This window comes from Trachypithecus francoisi, unplaced genomic scaffold (genome assembly GCF_009764315.1).
Source record: "Trachypithecus francoisi isolate TF-2019V2 unplaced genomic scaffold, Tfra_2.0 Lachesis_group3, whole genome shotgun sequence".
NCBI classification, from domain to species: Eukaryota; Metazoa; Chordata; class Mammalia; order Primates; family Cercopithecidae; genus Trachypithecus; species Trachypithecus francoisi.
The window spans coordinates 29,510,887-29,533,179 of record NW_022681468.1 but is presented as its reverse complement, the minus strand read 5'-3'; the positions used below and the strand labels follow the sequence as shown (position 1 = coordinate 29,533,179).

The 22,293-nt window shown below is 43.4% G+C and overlaps 1 protein-coding gene across 1 annotated transcript in view; it reads right to left on the bottom strand.

The window, feature by feature from the left end:
* Positions 1 to 8,785: 8,785 nt before the first annotated feature.
* The window catches only part of ALKBH1 (alkB homolog 1, histone H2A dioxygenase), a 36,749-nt gene continuing 23,241 nt past the window's right edge, over positions 8,786 to 22,293 (bottom strand). Inside the window, exons 4-6 of the mRNA XM_033187267.1 lie at positions 16,474 to 16,564; positions 11,998 to 12,191; positions 8,786 to 10,590 (exon numbers count right to left, since the gene is read on the bottom strand). Coding sequence (XP_033043158.1) covers positions 10,161 to 10,590; positions 11,998 to 12,191; positions 16,474 to 16,564 — 715 coding nt within the window. The 3' untranslated portion in view covers positions 8,786 to 10,160. The remainder of the gene's footprint in view (positions 10,591 to 11,997; positions 12,192 to 16,473; positions 16,565 to 22,293) is intronic.

Genomic DNA, 22,293 nt, shown 5'->3' with positions numbered 1-22,293 from the left:
ACTTGTTTTTACCAACCAAAATATCCTGGAGTCCTGTTGATGTCTGTCAGTACATTCTTGTGAAGGAATACATATTCATAATATTTCATAGTGCGTATGAACCATAATTTAATATTTTTAGTACTGATTAACATTTGGGTTGTTTCCAGTTTTTCACTGTTATGAACAACACTGTGATAAATATCTTTTTACACATATTGTGTCCATGTATTTCTATAGGGAAGTTACTAAGAAAGTAGGATTGCTAGGTCGAAATTCATGTGAACACTGATAATTAGCCTCCAAAGAGCTTTACTAATTTACATTCCCACGGTAGTACATGAGTGCCCATTTCCACACATCCACACCTACAGTGAATATCCATTCATTCAACATATACTGAGTAACTACTATGTGCCAGAAACTGTACTAGACACCAGGACACGGCTCTCCCTTGTGGCACTTACAGTCTAGTGGAGGGGGACAATAATTATTTATCATTATTTCCTTAAAAGGATTATTTCCTTATTTAGTAAATTATCTAGAATGTTATATCAGAAATGCTATGAAAAAACAGAGTATTTACCATACTCTGTAAAGAAAACTAGGAAATTCGGCAGCGGAATTGAAACTTTCAGTGAGGGTAGTCAAGGAAGGTCTCACCAAGGTGATATTTGAGCAAAGACTGGAAGGCAGTGAGGGTGCAGATCTCTGGGAGAAGAGCATTCCAGGCAAAGGAAAGAGTTCAGTGTGAAGGTCTCAAGGTAGGGATGTGCTTGGCATCTTCAGAAGTGAAACAAGACAGAGTTTCACTCTGTGGCTGAGACAGAGTGGGTGAGAGGACCAAGAGGAAAATGGGGGACCAGATGGGTAGGGGTTTGTAGGCAATTGACAGAACTTTGGCTTGTACTTAGAGTGAGGAGCAATATAAGAGTTTTGAGCACAAGAGTGACATGATCTGTCTCAGGTGTTAATAGCCTCACTCTGGCTGCTATGTTGATGATAAAATATGGGGGAAGAGAGGGGGGCCAAGCATGAAAGGAGGAGCTATTAGGACGCTATTGTAATAACCCAGTTGAGAGATGATAGTGGCTTGGGCCAGGGCAGTAACAGTGAGGTAAACACAAGTGGTTAGACTCTGGATACTTGAAAGGTAGAGCCAACATTTCCTGTGGGATTAGAAGTAGGATGTGAGTGGACCGGGCATGGTGGCTCACACCTGTAATCCCAGCACTTTGGGAGGCCGAGGTAGGTGGGTCACTTGAGATCAGGAGTTCGAGACCAGCCTGGCCATCATGGTGAAACCCCATCTCTACTAAAAATTAGCTTGGTGTGGTGGCACATGCCTGTAATCCAGCTACTTGAGGTGAAGGCAGGAGAACTGCTTGAACTTGGAAGGCAGAGGATGCAGTGACCAGAGATAGCACCACTGCACTCCAGCCTGGGTGACGGAGCGAGAGTCAAAAAAAAAAAAAAAAGAAGTAGAATGTGAGTGAAAGAGAGTCAAGAGATAATGTAATTAATTTTGCCAAATAAATGGGAACAAATGTACATCTATTGCTGTAATTTGCATTTCTATCTGCTAGTGAGGTTAGCATTGTTTTAGATGTTTATTGGCTATTTGTATTGTTTTCTTCAGAAAACTTCCAGTTTTGCTTTGTTCTCCTTTAGTTTTACTAGGTTAACCCTTCATTTCCGGCCGGGCACGGTAGCTCAAGCCTGTAATCCCAGCACTTTGGGAGGCCGAGACGGGCGGATCACAAGGTCAGGAGATTGAGACCATCCTGGTGAATACGGTGAAACCCCGTCTCTACTAAAAAAAATACAAAACATCAGCTGGGCGAGGTGGCAGGCGCCTGTAGTCCCAGTTACTTTGGAGGCTGAGGCAGGAGAATGGCGTAAACCTGGGAGGCGGAGGTTGCAGTGAGCTGAGATCCAGTCCCTGCACTCCAGCCTGGGTGACAGTGAGACTCCGTCTCAAAAAAAAAAAAAAAAAAAACACTTAATTTCCTTACCAAAAATCTTGCTGCCCATAGGGTAACTTTTGTTTGCTGTTTATCCAACCTCTGTGAGATTAACTTCTCATTTTAGAAATACAGCATTGCAGAGGTGGTAGGTAACAAGAATTACTTGGCGAGCTCCTTATAGATGAGATAACTGGGGTTCAAAAAGTTTCACTGAGGCTCAGCTGAAGATTTAGTTAAGGTCACAAAGCTAAGTGTTGGAATTTTTACTGGAATTAGCTTTTCTGGTAACCACTCAATGTTACTTTCCATCTACTGTACCATCTTAATCAGAAGTCTTTTTTTTTAAGATGGAGTTTCACTCTTGTTGCCCAGGCTGGAGTGCAGTGGCCCGATCTTGGCTCACTGCAACCTCCGCCTCCCGGGTTCAAGCGATTCTCCTGCCTCAGCCTCCTGAATAACTGGGATTACAGGCACCAGCCACCATGCCTGGCTAATTTTTGTATTTTCAGTAGAGACGGGGTTTCACCATCTTGGCCACACTGGTCTTGAACTCCTGACCTCGTGATCCACCCGCTTCGAACTCCCAAAGTGCTGAGATTACAGCATGAGCCACTGCACCCGGCCAGAAATCTGTATCACCAATAAAATTAGAGCCAACAAACCCATCTCCAGGAGGGCTCAAATTTGTATAGGTAGCTGATCAAAAGGAAAATCAGTAGAAATTTACCATTCAGGCTAAGGCATTAGATTTGCATCGTTTCTACTGTGACCTTGAAAACAGGAGAAAACGGGTGAGGTGTCTTTCCGTCTAGGTCCTCCTGTCAATCATGTTGAGATCAAGTCACCCCAAGGGCTCCCTTCTGCCTCATTACCATTCTAATCTGCCTTATTGGATCCACCTAGGGTAGGCTCTTTTTTTTTTTTTTACTCTAATAAATAAAGATTTTACATTAAGGAAAAGAGAAATGGGGTAAGACCAGCTTATCTTAGTGACCAAAGAACTGAGAAACACTGGAAAGCCAAGTCTCGTTGAGTCTGTCCTGTTCAGCAGGACATCTATGTCTGAGGCCCTGGCACCCTTCTAGGAAAAACCAGACATGGGGTGCAAAAAATAGGCAACAGGCAAGAGGCTCTACCGAAATAGTAAGTAGAGAGTAGTGAGTGGATCTACCTTAACCAGACATATTTTAAAATAAGAGGAAGTGCAGAGAAACTTCTTCTTCCAGCCTGGCCAACATGGTGAAATCCCATCTCTACTAGAATACAAAATAATTAGCCAGGCATCATGGCACATGCCTGTAGTCCCAGCTACTCAGGAGGCTGAGGCAGGAGAATCACTTGAACCCGGGAAGCGGAGGTTGCAGTGAGCCAAGATCGCGCCACTGCACTCCAGTCTGGACGACAAGAGCGACACTTCGTCTCAAAAAAAAAAAAAAAAAAAAGTTTTTTTTTTTTTTTTTTGGCTGGATGCAGTGGCTCACACCTGTAATCCCAGCACTTTGAGAGGCCGACATGGGCGGATCACAAGGTCAGGAGTTTAAGACTAGCCTGGTCAACATGGTGAAACCCTGTCTCTACTAAAAATACAAAAATTAGCCAGGTGTGGTGGCGGGTGCCTGTAATCCCAGCTACTTGGGAGGCTGAGGCAGGAGAATCGCTTGAACCTGGGAGGTGGAGGATGCAGTGAGCTGAGATTGTGCCATTGCACTTCAGCCTGGGCGACAAGAGCAAAAGTCTTGTCTCAAAAACAAAACATGTTTTTTTGTTTTTTTTTTGAGACGTAGCCTCACTCTGTCACCCAAGCTGGAGTGGAGTGCAGTGGCATGGTCTCTGCTCACTGCAACCTCCACCTCCCAGGTTCAAGCAATTCTCCTGCCTCAGCCTCCCGAGTACCTGGGATTACAGGCACGTCCCATGATGCCTGGCTAATTATTTTGTATTCTAGTAGAGATGGGGTTTCACCATGTTGGCCAGGCTGGTCTTGAACTCCTGAGCTCAGACAATCCGCCTGCCTCGGCCTCCTAAAGTGCTAGGATTATAGGCACGAGCCACTGTGCCCAGCCTTAAAAAAATGTTTTAAAAAGATTTTTAATGTCAAAAATATCAGACAAGCTGGGCACGGTGGCTCATGCCTGTAATTGCAGAGCTTTGGGAGGCTCAGGCAGGTGGATCACTTGAGCTCAGGAGTTCAAGACCAGCCTGGGAAACATGGTGAAATCCTGTCGTTACAAAAAAAATCAGAAAAGTTAGCCAGGCAGGCCCTGGTGGTGCCGGTAGTCCCAGCTACTTGGGAGGCTGAGGTGGGAGGGTTGTTTGAGCCCAGGAGATTGAGGCTGCAGTGAGCCGTCGTTGTACACTGCACTCCAGCCTGGGCAACAGAGTCAGAGCCTGTCTCAAAAAAACAAAACAAAAAAATCAAATAACTCTGGTGCCCAGTAGATGGGGTGGGGGAGGGGGGCATGCAGAAAGAGAAACAAAAATTAAAAATCAGAAATATAGAAAAGCACAAATAAGTATCAACTGTAATTCACCATCATTCACGTTTTGGTATTCATATGATTCCAGTTTATTTATTTATTTATTTATTTTTTGAGACAGAGTCTTGCTCTGTCGCCCAGGCTGGAGTGCAGTGGCGAGATCTTTGCTCACTGCAAGCTCTGCCTCCCGGGTTCACGCCAGTCTCCTGCCTCAGCCTCCTGAGTAGCTGGGACTACAGGCACCCGCCACCTCGCCTGGCTAATTTTTGTATTTTTAGTAGAGACAGGGTTTTACCGTGTTAGCCAGGATGGTCTCGATCTCCTGACCTTGTGATCCGCCCGCCTCGGCCTCCCAAAGTCCTGGGATTACAGGCGTGAGCCACCGGACTTGGCAATTCCAGGTTAAAAAAAAATGTAAACATTTCACCCGAGAGGTCTGAGCAAAAAATACAAAATAAAAATGTCAACATTCTATACAAAATTAGGTTACTAAGGACAGTTTTATAATTGGATTTCTCACCTAAATACAGTATAAACATTTCCCCTTATCTCTATTCTAACTAAAACATGGCCTTTAAAGGCTACATAGGGTTACGGCATATCCAGTATACAAGCTCCACAAAGGCAAGTACTTGTGCAGCTAAAGAACAGTGCTTAGTAGCCATGTGCTGAAAAAGTACATGAATTTAACTAACTCCCTGTTGCTGGATATTGAGCACATTTCAAATTTTCTCTATTATAAATATTCTCACACAAAAATATTTCTGGACAGCTCTGATTACTTTCCACAGACTCAATTCCTAGAAGTGAAATTTACTGTGACAAAGGGTATACATTTGAAAACACTATTAGGATGACCACATAAATTATCATTGAACGAGAGACCACTTCTGAGTGGAAAATGAGATCCAGGACTACCCTGGTCAAAGTAGGAAAAAAAGTCACACATTAATTACATGATGCCAAGTTGTGCCTTAGGGGCTATAGCAATTTACATCCCTACTAACAGAGTATTAGAGAACCAGTTTCTCAGGGCCTAAAATCTGTGACTTTACTTTTTTTTTTTTGAGATGGAGTTTTGCTCGTTGCACAGGCTGGAGTGCAATGTCGTGACTTGGCTCACTGCAACCTCCACCTCTCAGGTTCAAGTGATTCTCCTGCCTCAGCCTCCCAAGTAGCAGGGACTACAGGTGCCCGCCACCACGTCCAGCTAATTATAATTATACATTTTTTTTTTTTTTTTTGAGATGGAGTCTTGCTGTTGTCACCCAGGCTAAAGTGCAATGGCAGAATCTCAGTTCACTGCAACCTCTGCCTCCCAGTTTCAAGCGATTCTCCTGCACCAGCCTCCTGAGTAACTGGAATTGCAGGTGCCGGCCACCATGCCTGGCTAATTTTTGTATTTTTGGTAGAGATGGTGTTTCACCATGTTGGCCAGGCTGGTCTCAAACTCCTGACCTCAAGTGATCCGCCAACCTCGGCCTCCCAAAGTGCTGGGATTACAGGTGCGAGCCACCACGCCCGGCCAATTTTGTATTTTTAGTAGAGACTGAGTTTTGCCGTGTTGGTGAGATCAGTCTCGAACTCATGACCTCAGGTGATCCACCCGCCTTGGCCTCCTAAAGTGCTCGGATTACAGGCATGAGTCACAGCGCCCAGCTCTGTTTTTAGAGGCAGGTTTTTGCTGTTGCCCAGGCTGGAGTGCAGTAGCACAATCGTACCTCACTGTAACCTTGAACTTCTGGGCTCAAGTGATCCTCCCGTCTTAGCCTCCTAAAGTGCTGGGATTACAAGCATGAGCCACTGCGCCTGGCCTACTTTTTTTTTGTTTTTTTTGAGACAGAGTCTTGCTCTGTCACCCAGGCTGGAGTGCAGTGGTGCAATCTTGGCTCACTGCAAGCTCCACCTCCCGGGTTCACGCCATTCTCCTGCCTCAGACTCCCAAGTAGCTGGGACTACAGGCGCCTGCCACCACGCCCAGCTAGTTTTTTTGTTATTTTTTAGTAGAGACGGGGGTTTCACCGTGTTAGCCAGGATGGTCTTGATCTCCTGACCTCGTGATCCGCCCGCCTTGGCCTCGCAAAGTGCTGGGATTACAGGTGTGAGCCACCGCGCCCGGGCAAGCCTGGCCTACTCTTGACGCTATATATATATACGTCCTAGATCAAACCTAACATTTTTTCTTCCTTTAGTATAAAATAATAAGGCCTGGCACAGTAGCTCATGCCTGTAATCCAAACACGGGAGGCTGAGGTGGGTGGATCGCTCAAGTTCAGGAGTTTGAGACCAGCCTGGGCAATGTGGCAAAACCCCATCTCTACAAAAAATACAGAACTTAGCTGTGTGTGTGGTGCACGCCTGTAGTCCCAGACACTTGGGAGGCTGAGGCAGGAAGACTGCTTCAGCCTGGGAGGCAGAGGTTGCAGTGAGCCATGATCATGCCACTGCTCTACAGCCTGGGTGACAGAGCAACATCGTCTCAAAAAAAAAAAAAAAAAAAAGGAAAAGGCTGGGTGCAGAGTGGCTTATGCTTATGCCTGTAATTCCAACATTTTGGGAGGCCAAGGCCAGCATAGTGGTGCTCGCCTGTAGTCCCAGCTGCTACTCATGAGGCTGAGGTGGAAGGATCTTTTGAGCCCAGGTCAAGGCTACAGTGAGCTGTGATTGCGCCTCGGCACTCCAGCCTGGGTGACAGGGTGAGACCCCGTCTCAACGGGGGTGGGACAGGGGGAAGAAAATCTTTCCCTTGGTCCCAGTTCTTGGCTTCAGGTTCTTTTCTAGAGTCCTTTCTAAGGGTCTAGGTTCCTTTCTAGGTGCCCACAGCCTTTTCCCATAAAGGGCTAGATCATGTCTTTAGGCTTTGTGGGCTATACGTCTCTGTTGCAACTACTCAGCTCTGCTATTACAGCATGAAAACAGCCACAGATATGGAAATCAATTAATGCAGCTGTGTTCTAATAAAATTTATCGGCACTGAAATTTAAATTTTATGATTTTCATGTGTCACAAAATATCCTTTTGATTTCTCCACAACAGTTCAGAAGTGTAAAAACTATTCTTAGCCCACCGGCAGTACAAAAATGGGAGGTGGGTCATAGTTTGATGACCTCTAACTTAGAAAATGTATTTTAGACAATTAACCCTAAGCAATCACGCTCCTGTAAAAAAAACAACCAATTTTTCCTTTTTACTGGATTATATAATTTTCTGTTTACTGCCAGAGACTGAGTTACATTATATACATCTTCAATCATATGTGCTTCATAAAAATATGCAAATAAGGGCCGGGCGCGGTGGCTCAAGCCTGTAATCCCAGCACTTTGGGAGGCCGAGACGGGCGGATCACGAGGTCAGGAGATCGAGACCATCCTGGCTAACACGGTGAAAACCCCGTCTCTACTAAAAAAAAAACAAAAACAAAAAAACTACCCGGGCGAGGTGGCGGGCTCCTGTAGTCCCAGTTACTCGGGAGGCTGAGGCAGGAGAATGGCGTAAACCCGGGAGGCGAAGCTTGCAGTGAGCCGAGATCGCGCCACTGCACTCCAGCCTGGGTGACAGAGCGAGACTCCGTCTCCAAAAAAAAAAAAAAAGCAAATAAAAGTAAAGAGAGAGCCAGAGGAAGTGGGGACGGCTTGAGGGAGGAGAGAGATGGGGCGGGAGAGAGCGAGCGTGAATATTTAATTGTGCAAATGATCTGTTCACCATCCCAGGAGACAGGAATGTGCTATTCTCTTGGCTGGCCTGTTTCTACCTGCTTCTCATGGCATAAACGTCTCACTTCATCAAGTGTGAGTCTACAATTTGGATATGTGTTTTTTGCACAACATGGTTCCTATACACAGACCAATGCCTTTATCTGACAAGCAACTGAAGAAAGAATAATTTGTCTTAATGCTAGACTGTCTGTTGATTTACTTAATGACAGTATGTTGGTTTCTGTAGGTCACATTTAACATACATTGTAGAAAATTTAAGGTTAACAGTGGTAATCTTACCCAGCGGTATTTTTTAATTATATAAGATTTCTATTATACATTAAATTTAGAACCTAGGCTGGCACGGTGGCTCACGCCTGTAATCCCAGCACTTTGGGAGGCCAAGGCGGGCGGATCACCTGAGGTCAGGAGTTCAAGACCAGCCTGACCAACATGGAGAACCCCCATATCTACCAAAAATACAAAATTAGCCAGGTGTGGTGGTGCATGCCCGTAATCCCAGCTACTCAGGAGGCTGAGGCAGGAGAATCGCTTGAACCCAGAAGGTGGAGGTTGCAGTGAGCTGAGATTGTGCCATTGCACTGCACTCCAGCCTGGGCAACAAGAGTGAAACTCTGAAAAAAAAAGAACCTAGCTTACACATAAGAGATCAATCCATAATTTTCACTCATTTAAAAAACCCTATTACTATATGAACTCAATATTCAATGCCAGTAATTTAAAAAGGGGGCAGGACAGAGGAGACATGTAAACTTAATAATACGCATTGCAAACAGTAGGTACCAAACTGACTTCCAGCCAGTCCTCCACACAAGGAAGTTAGGATGTTTCAAAAAGCCCATATAATAAAACAATTTTGGCACATCATGTTTCTAGAAAGGAGCACTTAATTCTCTTTTAAATACCAATATCCCTTTAGGAAGATGGTAGTCAATAGTATCTTCATTTTGTGAATGAGGAAACCGAGGTCCAGAGAACTGTAAAGTAACCTGGACCACAATATAGTGAGTCAAATTGTTGGGGATACAAAGATTAAAACTTGGCTTTGCCTACATTTTCCAAGCCGCCTACCCTCAGACAAAACAGCAGTGACTGGAATATCAAGAAATGTTCTCTCTTCTGTGAGACAGCCACAAAGAATACTCAGGGCAGAGCAGGGTGGTGTAGGGCAGAAACAGTCAGAGGGCTTCAATAGCATGAACAATACAGCAAAGAAAAACAGAAAAAAAAACCTAATCCCAGATACACTAAACCCCAAAGACAGATACAGATCTTTAATTTAAAATCAAGTGAGTTTATTCATGGAGAAAACAGTAACAAAACACCCTTGGGACTTTTTTATTTCAACAATTAAAATTGCATTAAAAAGCCAACAGGGAGTTTGGAGACCGAAATGACATGTGGAGAAACTAAATTCCCTTTTCCTTGGGTTTACATACATTTATCTTTTAGGCAAGAGAGATAGTTGTGATTAATTTCTTTTCTGAGACAAGATTTTCCAGTTCCATTGTTTTCATGTGTAAAGGATTTTTCTGTGAGAGCCAGAGAAGATCAAAGAATCTGATGACTGAGGGAGTTAAGAAGATGAGACTAATAGCTGGTTCACGGAACCACAATTTTACCATAAATTACCAGATGCAGTGGAGGGAGGGGTACTGTATTTCCCATTAATAAAATCTGAGGTATTTAAAGACTGCAGACATGGAAATTCGCTTCTACCTTCCTCAAAGGAAATGGCAGAGGCTGAGAAGGCTGTTGTGGAAGAACATACCTCCTTGGACTGACTTCTCAACAGTACAGCCAACATGTAACTAGGATCAGACCATGTCAAACACTTCTCTCAGCAAAGTGGCTAATGAGTTTACTTCTGCATGGGTTCCAAGGCAACAGTGTGATCATCAATGAGTTCTTCCCTGTCTCTGTTTTTGGCTTGTCTGGGTGCTGAAGTCCATGGCAATACACAATAACATGGTCATTTATGGTAAGCAGGTGCCTGAGTAAAAGGATAGGATCTCCAGGTCTCAGCTGTCAGGGTTTATCCTGGCCCGTTTTACTTGGCTATTCTGGTCATCCAGATGGCAGAAACCTTCTGTACTGATGTCTCTTTTCTTATCCTCGATGGGTTCTAGAGGGAAATTCTGGTCTGTGGCCAGGACCTGTCGGACAGTCATGTTAACACGAGCAGTCTTCAAGTAGCTGGCACACACCTGCCAGTCCTCCATAGAACAGGGCTCTATCATTGAATCTCTGGGGAGGACAGCAGGGAGAGGTACCTCTAGGCAGTGAGGCAGGCCTTCCCCGTCTGGATTTGGAAGGACACGAGGGACTGCGTGGTTCAACAGGCGGCTGAAACCCGACATTATCATGATGTCACCACTGTGCATAAACATGGCCGTGGGGGCCTCATCCCTTTGAAGACCACCCAGGAGAAAGATGGCAGACTGTCCAAAGCTACAAAAAATAAATAAAAACAACACGCAAGAGTAAGTTTTGTTTATTAACTATGTTTAGTAACTATGTTACTGCCAACTGTGTTATTTCTAATTTCAACTTGATATTTTGAAATACTGCTCCCAAATCCTCCTTTTAAAACTGTGCTAAGATCCTTCTCTTCTGGCTTGTGTCTATGAGTGACCAACTCATGACCTTCTACCTATACTTATGACAGCCCACAGAACTGCTGCAAAATAAAATCTGATGCAGTTAAATAAGCAAATGAAGAACTTAGCTTTAACATTATCCATTTAAGTTTTATTGATGCTTTTTTTTAAAAGATAGAGTCTTATTTCGTCACCCAGGCTGGAGTGCCAAGTGGCGTGATCTCGGCTCACTGCAACCTCAGCCTCCTGGGTTCAAGTGATTCTTGTGCCTCAGCTTCTGGAGTAGCTGGGATTACAGGCGTGAGCCACCATGCCTAATTTCTGTATTTCAGTAGAGACGGGGTTTTACCATGTTGGCCAGGCTGGTCTCAAACTCCTGACCTCAAGTGATCCACTGGCCTCGGCCTCCCAAAGTACTGGGATTACAGGCGTGAGCCACCATGCCCAGCCTACTGATGTGTCTTTGAGTCTTTCAATAAAATCATTTCAGTTCTTTACTATGTTTACCATTCTTCATTTTAAAGATAAGGCAATTAATAAAAGGCACTTTGCCGAGATACAGGTGCAAAACTTGGCACAAATTTAAACTTACTTTTAGGGAGACAAGGAGAATAAACCACTCAGGCTTTTGTGCTTTGCTCTATATTTTGCTCTTCTATTCCAAAGGTCATTCACTTTGCTTTTATGGCCTTCCACTTGTCTATTCCACAGAGCACTGACAATACCTTTTATTATAAAAGGTAGGCTACGGCCAGGTGCGGTGGCTCACACCTGTAATCTCAGCACTTTGGGAGGCCAAAGTGGGTGGATTGCCTGAGTTCAGGAGTTCACGACCAGCCTGGGCAACACAGTGAAACTCCATCTCTACTAAAATACAAAAAAAAAAAAAAATTAGCTGGACATGGTGGTGTGCACCTGTAGTCCCAGCTATTTGGGAGGCTAAGGCAGGAGAATCGCTTGAACCCGGGAGGCGGAGGTTGCAGTGAGCCGAGACCACGCCATTGTACTCCAGCTTGGGTGGCAGAATGAGACTCCGTCTCAAAAAAAAAATAATAAAAAATAAAAATAAAACAAAAGGTAGGTTCCATGGTCTTAAACAGAGAAAGTAACTATAATTCGTTAAAATTCCCAGAAGTGGAAGATTATAGTCCAGCCATTTTTTAAAAAGTTAAATACCTGTATTTATTTTAGAGTAAAATGCCTTAGAAAAAAGAATTAAATGATAAAAAGTAATCCCAAATCCCTGGAACTAACTCACCTGAATGACAGCAAGGGTTTGGAGTGATCTAGCTCAGATCTGTCTACGTGGATTCCCAGTGTGGAGTCCAGGCGGTAGTAATTCAGGATCCCTGCTTCGGCTCGGAAACCCTGAAATCCACAGGCAGCGGCTACTTGCTCTGAGAGGAAAGCCAGGTCAGAAGGGAAAGGTGTGTAATGATCTGCTGAGTATTTCTTTGGTAAATGTAGAGAGAATAAGAAAAATAAACAATGATCTCAGGAATATAGGAAACTGTGGCATAAGATTTATTACCACTTTAATCTTACTTATAAAGTCACATTAACATATTAACACAGCATTATCTGTCCATCCTTTTTTTTTTTTTTTCTTTTTTTAAAGACAGGGTCTCATTCTGTTGCCCAGGCTAAAGTCCAGTGGTGTGATCATGGCTCACTGTAGCCTAGACCTCCTGGGCTCAGTGATCCTCCTACCTCAGTCTCCCGAGTAGGTAGGACCACAGGTGTGTGCCACCATGCCTGGCTAATTTTTTTTTTTTTTGGCAGAGGCGGGGTCTCCCTATGTTGCCTAGACTGGTCTCAAACGATCCTCCTGCCTCAGTCTCCCAAAGCATTGTGATTACAGACATGAGCAAAGCATGTGATTACAGACCATGCCCGGTCTATCCATCCATTCTTGAGGTATCCAATGATCTAATAATGAATCATTCAAAAATCCAAGCACCTGTTATATAACAGGCACTGTGCTATATATGGTATTGAGTCTACACATGAAGCAATTACTCCACCACCCTCTAGTTAGTATAGTATACTCTATCTGTAAATGAGATAGTTCTGTTAGCGTAAAAAGGCAACTCAAAATGTCACTGCCAAGAGGTGCCCAAGGAAACACAATGACTAAATATAATGTAGTATCCTGGTAAGATGCTGGATATTGGAAAATTAGATATAAGAACAAAGATATTAGCTAAAAACTAAGGAAATCTAAATGAAGTACAAATGCTGCTATTACAGTAATGTATTACTATTGGTTAACTATTTGAGACAAAGGTAAAATCTAAAACTATCCTAAACTAAAAAGTTAATTTATAAAAAGGCAACTCAAATACTATAGCCAGTTCGGTTTTGGATCTCTCAGCTTGCAACATGGCTTAGTGGCTATTTGACTGGTCAATCTGATGGGATGACATGCTTAAACCATCAGAACTAACTCTCATTTATAGCACGGTCAAGGCAGGCCTTTAAATTGGAAGTAATTTCCTGAACTTACTTCCCTAACTGTCTCTGTTTTTACACCTAAGGATCACAAATATATTTTTCCACTTAAACAAAATATATCAAAGGCCATAATACTTTTTTTTTTTTTTTTTGAGACTGAGTCTTGTTCTGTCGCCCAGGCTGGAGTGCAGTGGTACGACCTTGGCTCACTGCAACCTCCGCCTCCCAGGTTCGAGTGATTCTCCTGCCTCAGCCTCCTGAGCAGCTGGGATTACAGGCGCCCGCCACCATGCCTGGCTTATTTTTGTATTTTTAGTAGAGACAGGGTTTCACGATGTTGGCCAGGGTGGTCTTGAACTTCTGGCCTCAAGTGATCCGCCTGCCTCGACCTCCCAAAGTGCTGGAGTACAGGTGTGAGCCATCATGCCTGGCCTGGCCATAATATTCTCTGTAACATCTTTCTGCACGAGTGACATGGCTGCAGTTATGATTAAGACTTACATTTACAGTTTCCTATATGGATGAATCTCAGGGCTATTTGGGCTACATGTACCTGACAGACTCTTCTTTTGTCTTGATGCTCCTCTGCTCTCACTTCTTTCTTTGCTAAATTAACCTCAAATCTGATCAGAAAATACACTTTTGCCTCATGTCTCTCCTAGAGTCTGGATGTATTGTAGCTGAAGCAGCAGAGTCACAGGTCTGGACAGAAAGTATTTACTTTGGCCAGAAGTGACTTTTAACTTCAGGTGTTAAGGAAGACTTTTGATGAATGGCCTTGTCTCTTCAGGTGGAACTTTTCCGTTTTTTATTTTTTCTCCTTTCACTGAACTGCAAATTAGAAGAGTTCCTATTTAATTTCTCAAAATTCCAACTGTGGTTAGAGAACTTTAAGTTTTCCTCTATCATTTTAAGCTTTAGTCCTTCAGATAATCAACCAGTCAAGGCTGTCATTCTAGCTGTAGATAGCCTCTGCTATAATGAAATAATCACCCTTTTGGGCTTTCAACCCTGTCAAAACTGTCTTTGCATTACTCACTACTTTTTCTTTTAAAATTCTCTTTCACTTTTCTCTGACTGCTCAATCAATTTTTGGTAATTTTTACTCCCTATTTTTCTTAGTCAGTGAGGTTAACTTTGAGGTCTTTGGGAAAAACAAAGTCAACAAAAATATTATCACCAAAAAAAAAAAAAAAGCTAACATTTATTGTGATAATGCATTTAATGGCTTAGAATAGCCAGACACCATTGAGATCACTTTACAGGCTTTGATCCCTTAATTTTCACAACTGCCTTATGAGGTAGGTACTATCATTACTGGAGGAAGGATTCAAACTCAGGCTGTCTAATCCAAAGAAAATCACATGGCATTTCCCCCAAACACAAATATCTAGCTTCCTACTGAGTCTGTATCGCAGAAAATAAGAATTATATCACAAATATTTATTTATTTATTTATTTTGAGACGGAGTCTTGCTCTGTCGCCCGGGCTGGAGTGCAGTGGCCGGATCTCAGCTCACTGCAAGCTCCGCCTCCCGGGTTTATGCCATTCTCCTGCCTCAGCCTCCCGAGTAGCTGGGACTACAGGCGCCCGCCACCTCGCCCGGCTAGTTTTTTGTATTTCTTAGTAGAGATGTGGTTTCACCGTGTTAGCCAGGATGGTCTCGATCTCCTGACCTCGTGATTCGCCCATCTCGGCCTCCCAAAGTGCTGTGATTACAGGCTTGAGCCACCGCGCCCGGCCCACAAATATTTTTAGAACAAATCTGTCATTATTTGGAGCAGTTAATGTATCTGTTAATAAGTTGGGTTGGCTGAAACTCTGGAGCTTTTAGAAAGTAACTGGTTACTGCGAGGTTGAGGTGTGAGGATCACCTGAGTCTGGGGAGGTCGAGGCTACAGTGACTGCGCCACTGCACTCCAGCCTAGGTGACAGTATAAGACCATTACAAAAAGAAAAAACAGACAAAGAAAGTAACTGGTTAGCAGGCAAAGAAAATGGTCTATACCAGTATGTTTTATTCATTCAATCAGTATATTCACTTGGTGGCAAATGTCTAATTGAGACAAGAGGCACTGCACTGCTAGTGACAAGGCATTTTCTAAAGCATAGATGATAGGAAAGAAGAAATCGCAGCTCAAGAAAACATGAAACTGTCAACTCTAGGAAATTCTTACCCACCTCCCTCCTTCCCAGACATTACAGGGCAGGCAAAGGTATCCATTTGTTTCCTTTTTTTTGAGACAGGGTCTTGCTCTGTCACCTAGTTGGACTGCAGTGCTGTGAACCTGGCTCACTGCAACCTCTGCTTCCCAGGCTCTCCTCACTCCCCAGTCTCGTGAGTAGCTGGAACCACAGGCATGTGTCACCACACTTGGCTAATTTTTCTATTTTTTGTAGAGATGAGGTTTCGCTATGTTGCCCCAGGCTGGTCTGGAACTCCTGAGCTCCAGCGATCTTCCCACCTCAGCCTCCCAAAGTGCTGGGATTACAGGCGTGAGCCACTGCGTGCGATCGGTATCTGTATGTTGAAAGTTCTTTTGTGAGGTGATAAATTAGAACAACGGAAACACATGGAGCTTCTTTTACTCCATGCAGATATTACGTAGAAAAATAAATGCTCTTGAATGTGGCTTTTGTTGCAGAATAAAAATTAAAAAAAAAAAAAAAGGAAAAATATATGCTCAACAAACTCTCACCAATAATGGAAATAAAGATGGTGAGAACTGCTCTTGAAAACAGTTGTATATTCCTGGAACTTACTGTGAGAAAGCACTGGTGACTTCTGATATAATAAAATTCATTCCTCTTGAGATACTTATAGAGAGATTTTCTTTTTCTTTTTTGAGACAGAGTCTTGCTCTCTCGCCCAGGCTGGAGTGCAGTGGTGCGATCTTGGCTCATTGCAACCTCCACCTCCTGGGTCCAAGTAATCCTCCCACCTCAGCCCCTTAAGTAGCTGGGACTGTAGGCGTGTGCCACCAGGCCCGGCAAACTTTTGTATTTTTTGCAGAGACAGGGTTGTGCCACGTTGCCCAAGCTGGCAGCAAACTCCTGACCTTAAGTGATCCGCCCACCTCAGCTTCCCAAAGCGCTGGCATTACAGATGTGAGCCACGGCACCTGGCCCAGTTGAGACTTTTTTTAAGGAAATAAAAGAAAGGGATCCTCCCACAAATGTATAATCTTGATATCTTAAGCATGGCCAGGAAGAAATACAACTCTGTGGGCTAAAGAAGCCTATAAACAGAAAACAAAAGAATTAAGAAAACCTGAATACCTTACTGTCCCAGTTATAATGGTAGCCTAGGGTCACCCAACGCAGTTTCTCCAGCAAACTTCGGGGTCTCCGTTTGGTCACTTCTTTATACCTGCAAAGATTGGTGACAAAAGAGCATTTATTCATGTAAAATTGCAGCAATAGCCGTTTGTATGGACTCTGGAGTTAAATTTAGTATTACATGATATAAGCTGTTAGCCAAGACTCAGTAGGAAAATTTAGAAGAGATAAATGAGTAGACCACAAATACATTAACAGAGAAAAACATGTTAGCACTTCTAATTTATACTCCTTCGTTCTAAATCCGCTGCTGAATGGGGTCAACTTTAAATCACAAGCCTCCAGCATCTCGGTAACGATAAATTAAGAATGACAATGACAATAGAAATGTCTTTACCAGTCCATGGGAAATGGTACCAAGAGCACTATGGGCAACCAAAAATATGACTTACGGAACGTTTTCAGTTTGGTTTTCTAAAAGTAGGGTATGGTTAATCACAATGATTTCTATGTTTCTATAATGATGGTGGCTTCCCAGAATTGCAGGTTGGGAAAAAAAAGTTTAGCAAAATATAGTGTATAGTACAATAAAAAATAACTGGTTTAACATGACTTCTTTAACTCTGTATAACATAGCTTAGATAACCGAGGCTTAGCTAACAATTAAGGCAACACTGTAACTGACTGCGTTTCTGACATACCCTTGTTCAAACCACAGTAGGTTTCTGTAAAAATGAGAGGTGCTCCTTCTGCAATTACATCTTGTCTGATCGAATCTATGTGATTAACTACTCTTTTTTTTTTTCTTTCTTTTGTTTTTTTTTTTTAGAGACGGAATTTCACTCTTGTTGCCCAGGTTGGATGGAGTGCAATGGTGCGATCTTGGCTCACCACAACCTCTGCCTCCCAGGTTCAGGCAATTCTCCTGCCTCAGCCTCCTGAGTAGCTGGGATTACAGGCATGCACCACCACACCCGGCTAATTTTGTATTTTTAGTAGAGACGGGGTTTCTCCATGTGAGGCTGGTCTCAAACTCCTGACCTCAGGTGATCCGCCTGCCTTGGCCTCCCAAAGTGCTGGGATTACAGGCGTGAGCCACTGTGCCCGGCCCACTACTCTCTTTCTAAGGAGGAAGCTTGTTTGGCTCACCTCCAAATATCTAAAAATATGAGAATGGTAGGTCTAATGATTTAATTTTTCTCTATGTTATTTACATCACTGATCAATCAAAAATTTTTTTTGTCCAAAAACTATGGCTGTTTAGAAAAGAAAAAATTCCTTAAAGGAATCTGATTGTGACAAGAAATGACAAATGTAAGAATAGAAAGTCTAAGGAGAAATTAGAGGGAAACTGAACGCAGTATAAAGTCTAGTACTAAAGTAAATAGCAGACTTTAAGGGGCACGAGAATTAAGAAAAAGGAGAACTCAAAGTCAGCTGTCGAATCAGTTGGGGCTTCTTGGCAGAGTTGGGAGTTGAGCACGGCACTGAACAATGGGCAGCATTTAAGTAGGAGTGATGCAGCAGGCAATATGGGCACACAGCACAAGCAAAAGCAAAGGATTTATTGAGGCCCACACTGTTAAGTGGCACTCATCTTGATGTTTGACAAAGAGTAATAGACGCTATCTGTCCTCACAGAGTTTACATTCTAAGGACATCACGACACATACATACATCAAGACCAGCAGATAAAAAGGAATGGACAAACACTGATTTATTTAGGACAGGTGTGCAGAAAAGAGACATAGCAGACTCGACTGATGGTCTGCTTACAAAGATGGTCCTTGGCAAGGTTCACACAATTCTCTGGAACCGTTAAGAGTGGCTTACTGCACCTAACCTGTGCAAACAATATGGCTCATGGTCAACACCTGCTTTGCTTCTAGGAGTTTGTGACTTTGGCATGTGTCAGGCAGAGGCTGCCTACACGACACGCTCCTAGTAAAAACCTAGGCACTGAGCTTCTTTGGTAGACATTTCACAGATTTTGTTACAATCCATTGTCATATCCTGTGTGACTTCCTTGGGAGAGGACTTTTGGATGCACGCACCTGGCTTTTCCTGGACTTTGCTCCAGGCCCCTTTCCCTTTGCTGATCTTGCTTTGCATGCTTTCACTGTGATCAGTCTCATCTGTGAGTATGACCATATGCTGAGTCCTGTGAGTCCTCCTGACAAATCATCAGATTTGGGTGTGGTTTCGGGGACCCCCTGACACAACAGGAGACAGACAACTAATAATTTAGGGAAAAATATAAGGCTTGGCCACTGACAGCAACTAGCTGATTTGAACAATTACAATATGGATAACAATCACACATTATTTGATATTTGTGCATAAAAACTGAAAAATGAAAAAATGTAATGTAGTTATTAACACAACTTGAGGTCTACCAATGTTTATTCAGCTAAAGGTACAAATCAAAGAATTCCCTGATGTTCTCCTCTAGAGAACATGTTCTATTTCAGTAGCCTGAGACAGAAAAATAAGTATGACTCATGTGGACTTTGTGGTTAATGGAAATATAGATGTAGTTCCAGAGTTACATAAGCACCCTACAGAGGTGATCCATTCTATTTCTCTTTCCAAGATACTACTTTGTAGCCAATTCCTTATTTTAAGGTAATCTCTAGGATACAAGAAAATGATGTTGAAGAAAAGGATGATGATGATCATATGAATACTGAATCTATGTGTTTTTGAGGAAAGGGAAAAAGAGAGATGGTAGAAGTGGTAGAAAAAGATGAAAGAAGTTGGTCATCTGAGACTGGAATCCAGAACTCAAAAGAGATGGCACCCTGAGTATCTAAATGGCAAAGAGTCTTTTCAAAAATTTTATTTTTTGGAGACGGCTTCTTGCTTTGTTACCCAGCCTGGAGGGCAGTGGCATGATCTTGGCTCACTGCAACCTCCGCCTCCCAGACTGAAGTGATTCTCCTGTCTAAGCCACCTAAGTAGCTGTGATTACAGGCATGCACTACCACACCTAGCTAATTTTTGTATTTTTAGTAGAGACAGGGTTTCACCTTGTTGGCCAGACTCGTCTCGAACTCCTGACCTCAGGTGATCCACCCGCCTCAGCCTCCCAAAGTGCTGGGATTACAGGCACGAGCCACTGCGCCTGGCCTATTTTTATTGTTTAATTAAAACAAAAAAGAAAAATATAGAGATGTGGTCTCACTATGTTGTCCAGGATGATCTTGAACTCCTTACCTCAAGCAATCCTTCTGCCCTGACCTCCCAGGGTGCCAAGTGAGCCACCACACCAAGCTGCAGTGTTTTTTTTTTTTTTTTTAAAAAAAAAAAAAACAGTCCAGGCGTATTTTATTTTAACATCTATTATGCCATGAATCCACAGAAAATAGGTTCCAGCAGCTCAGGCTCCTTCCCACTAGTTCTCACAAAGTGTGCTTCTCTGGGTGGAGGAGGCTGGCGCTTCAGTTGAACTCAGGTACCTTTCTCTTTGGCTTCTTTTTCTGATCATTTTCCTTCACGTGCTTCAGGAAGCTATCTCAGCTCTTAGAGTGCTTAATGTGCTCAACACGCACATTAATTTTCTTGACAAGAATCTTGCCCTCAACTTATTTGTTCACAACAGTGCAAACAGCATGCTGGGGAACACTGTAGACTCTTCCAGTTTTGCCATGGCAACACTAGTGGACCATTTTTGAATAGTACCCATTCCCATTCCCTTAATGTCAACAATATCATCCTCCTTTTTTTTTTTTTTGAGATGGAGTCTTGCTCTGTTGCCTAGGCTGGAGTGCAGTGGTGCAATCTCAGCTCGCCGCAGCCTCCACCTCCCAAGTTCCAGCGATTTTCCTGCTTCAGCCTCCCGAGTAGCTGGGATTACAGGTATGCACCATCACACCCAGCTAATTTTTGTATTTTTAGTAGAGACAGGGTTTCACCATGTTGCCCAGGCTGGTATTGAACTCCTGACCTCAGGTGATCCAACCGCCTCAGCCTCCCTAAGTGCTGGGATTACAGGCATGAGCCACTGCATCCAGCCAACAATATCATCTTTCTTATATATATGCATATACATGGCCAAAGGAACAACTCTGTTTTTTAAAAGGCCTAAAAAACATCAATCAGGTACCTTTCCTCTTTCCCTTTGTGTTTGTCATTTTGGCAAATGACTGGAAGACGGCAGTTCCAGATGAAAGGCGCAAAGAGTCTTAAGAGCTCTACAGAAAGCCTTTAACAGAACCTCTCTGTATCCCACTTAATTTTTGCCCATTGTTTTTCAAACTTTAATGTACATCAGAATCATCTAGAAGGCTTGTTGAAACTCACATGGCTGGGTCCAGGCCTACAAATTCTTATTCAGCAGGTCTGGGGTGGGGCCTAAGAGCTGCATTACTAATAAGTTCCCAAATGATACTTATGCTGCTGCCAGGAACTACACTTTGAAAAACACTATTCTAGCCCAAACTAAAAAACAAAACACAATCCCTTCCATTTCTTTCTAGCTCAATAACAGATTGTTTTATTCTTTTTCTTTTTTTTTTTTTTTGAGACGGAGTTTTGCTTTGGTTGCCCAAGCTGGAGTGCAATGGCGCGATCTCAGCTCACTGCAACCTCCGCCTCCCAGGTTCATGTGATTCTCCTGCCTCAGCCTCCCAAGGAGCTGGGAATACAGGCATGCACCACCTGTATTTTTAATAGAGATGGGGTTTCACCATGTTGGCCAGGCTGGTTTTGAACTCTTGACCTCAGGTGATCCACCCACCTCGGCCTCCTAACAGTCATAGCTTGCTGCAGGCTCATGCAATCCTCCCCACCTCAGCCTACTGAGTAGCTAGAACTACAGGTGTATGCTACCATGCCCAGCTAATTTTTAATTTTTTTGTAGAGATGGGGTCTCTCTATGTTGCCCAGGCTGGTCTTGAACTTCTAGTTTCAATCAGTCCTTCGGCGCTGGCCTCCCAAAGTATCGGGATTACAGACATGAGCCACCATGCCCAGCCTCATTTTATGAAGAATCCATATTATCGTATCAATGTCGGATTGATCTGAAACAATAAACCTAACAATAACGCAGCTTTGGAAATAATTCAAAAGGTGACAGTATTTTAGACATCTGATATGGCCGCAATAAACTGCTTTTCCACCAAAAGATTTAGTCTAATATTCAAGAACAGAGGATATATTATTATAATTAACACAGGTTTATGTTATTAACAATAAAAATTATCAAAATTATAGTGACAGCATGAACAGAATCATCCTGTAATACACCTTTTCTAATTTAGTTCCTTTTCTAAGAAGCCAAAATCATATCTCTCACTGGGCACGGTGGCTCACGCCTGTAATTCCAGCACTTTGGGAGGCTGAGGTGGGCGGATCACTTAAGGTTAGGAGTTCAATACCAGCCTGGCCAACATGGTGACACCCTGTATCTACTAAAAAACCAAAAACTAGCCAGGCATGGTGGGGGGTGCCTGTAATCCCAGCTACTCAGGAAGCTGAGGTACGAGAATTGCTTGAACCCAGGAGGTTGCAGTGGGCCAAGATCATGCCACTGTACTCTGGCCTGGGTGACAGAGTGAGACTCCGTCTTAAAAAAAACAAAGGACTCCAACTGTGTGATTACAAGAAAGGCTTTGAGCTGGGCATGGTGGCTCACGCTTGTAACCCTAGCACTTTGGGATGCTGAGGTGGGTGAACTGCCTGAGCTCAGGAGTTGGAGACCAGCCTGGGCAACATGGTGAAACCTCATCTCTACTAAAAACACAAAAAATTAGCCAGGCATGGTGGTGCACGCCTGTAGTCCCAGCTACTTGGGAGGCTGAGGCAGCAGCCTGGGAGGAG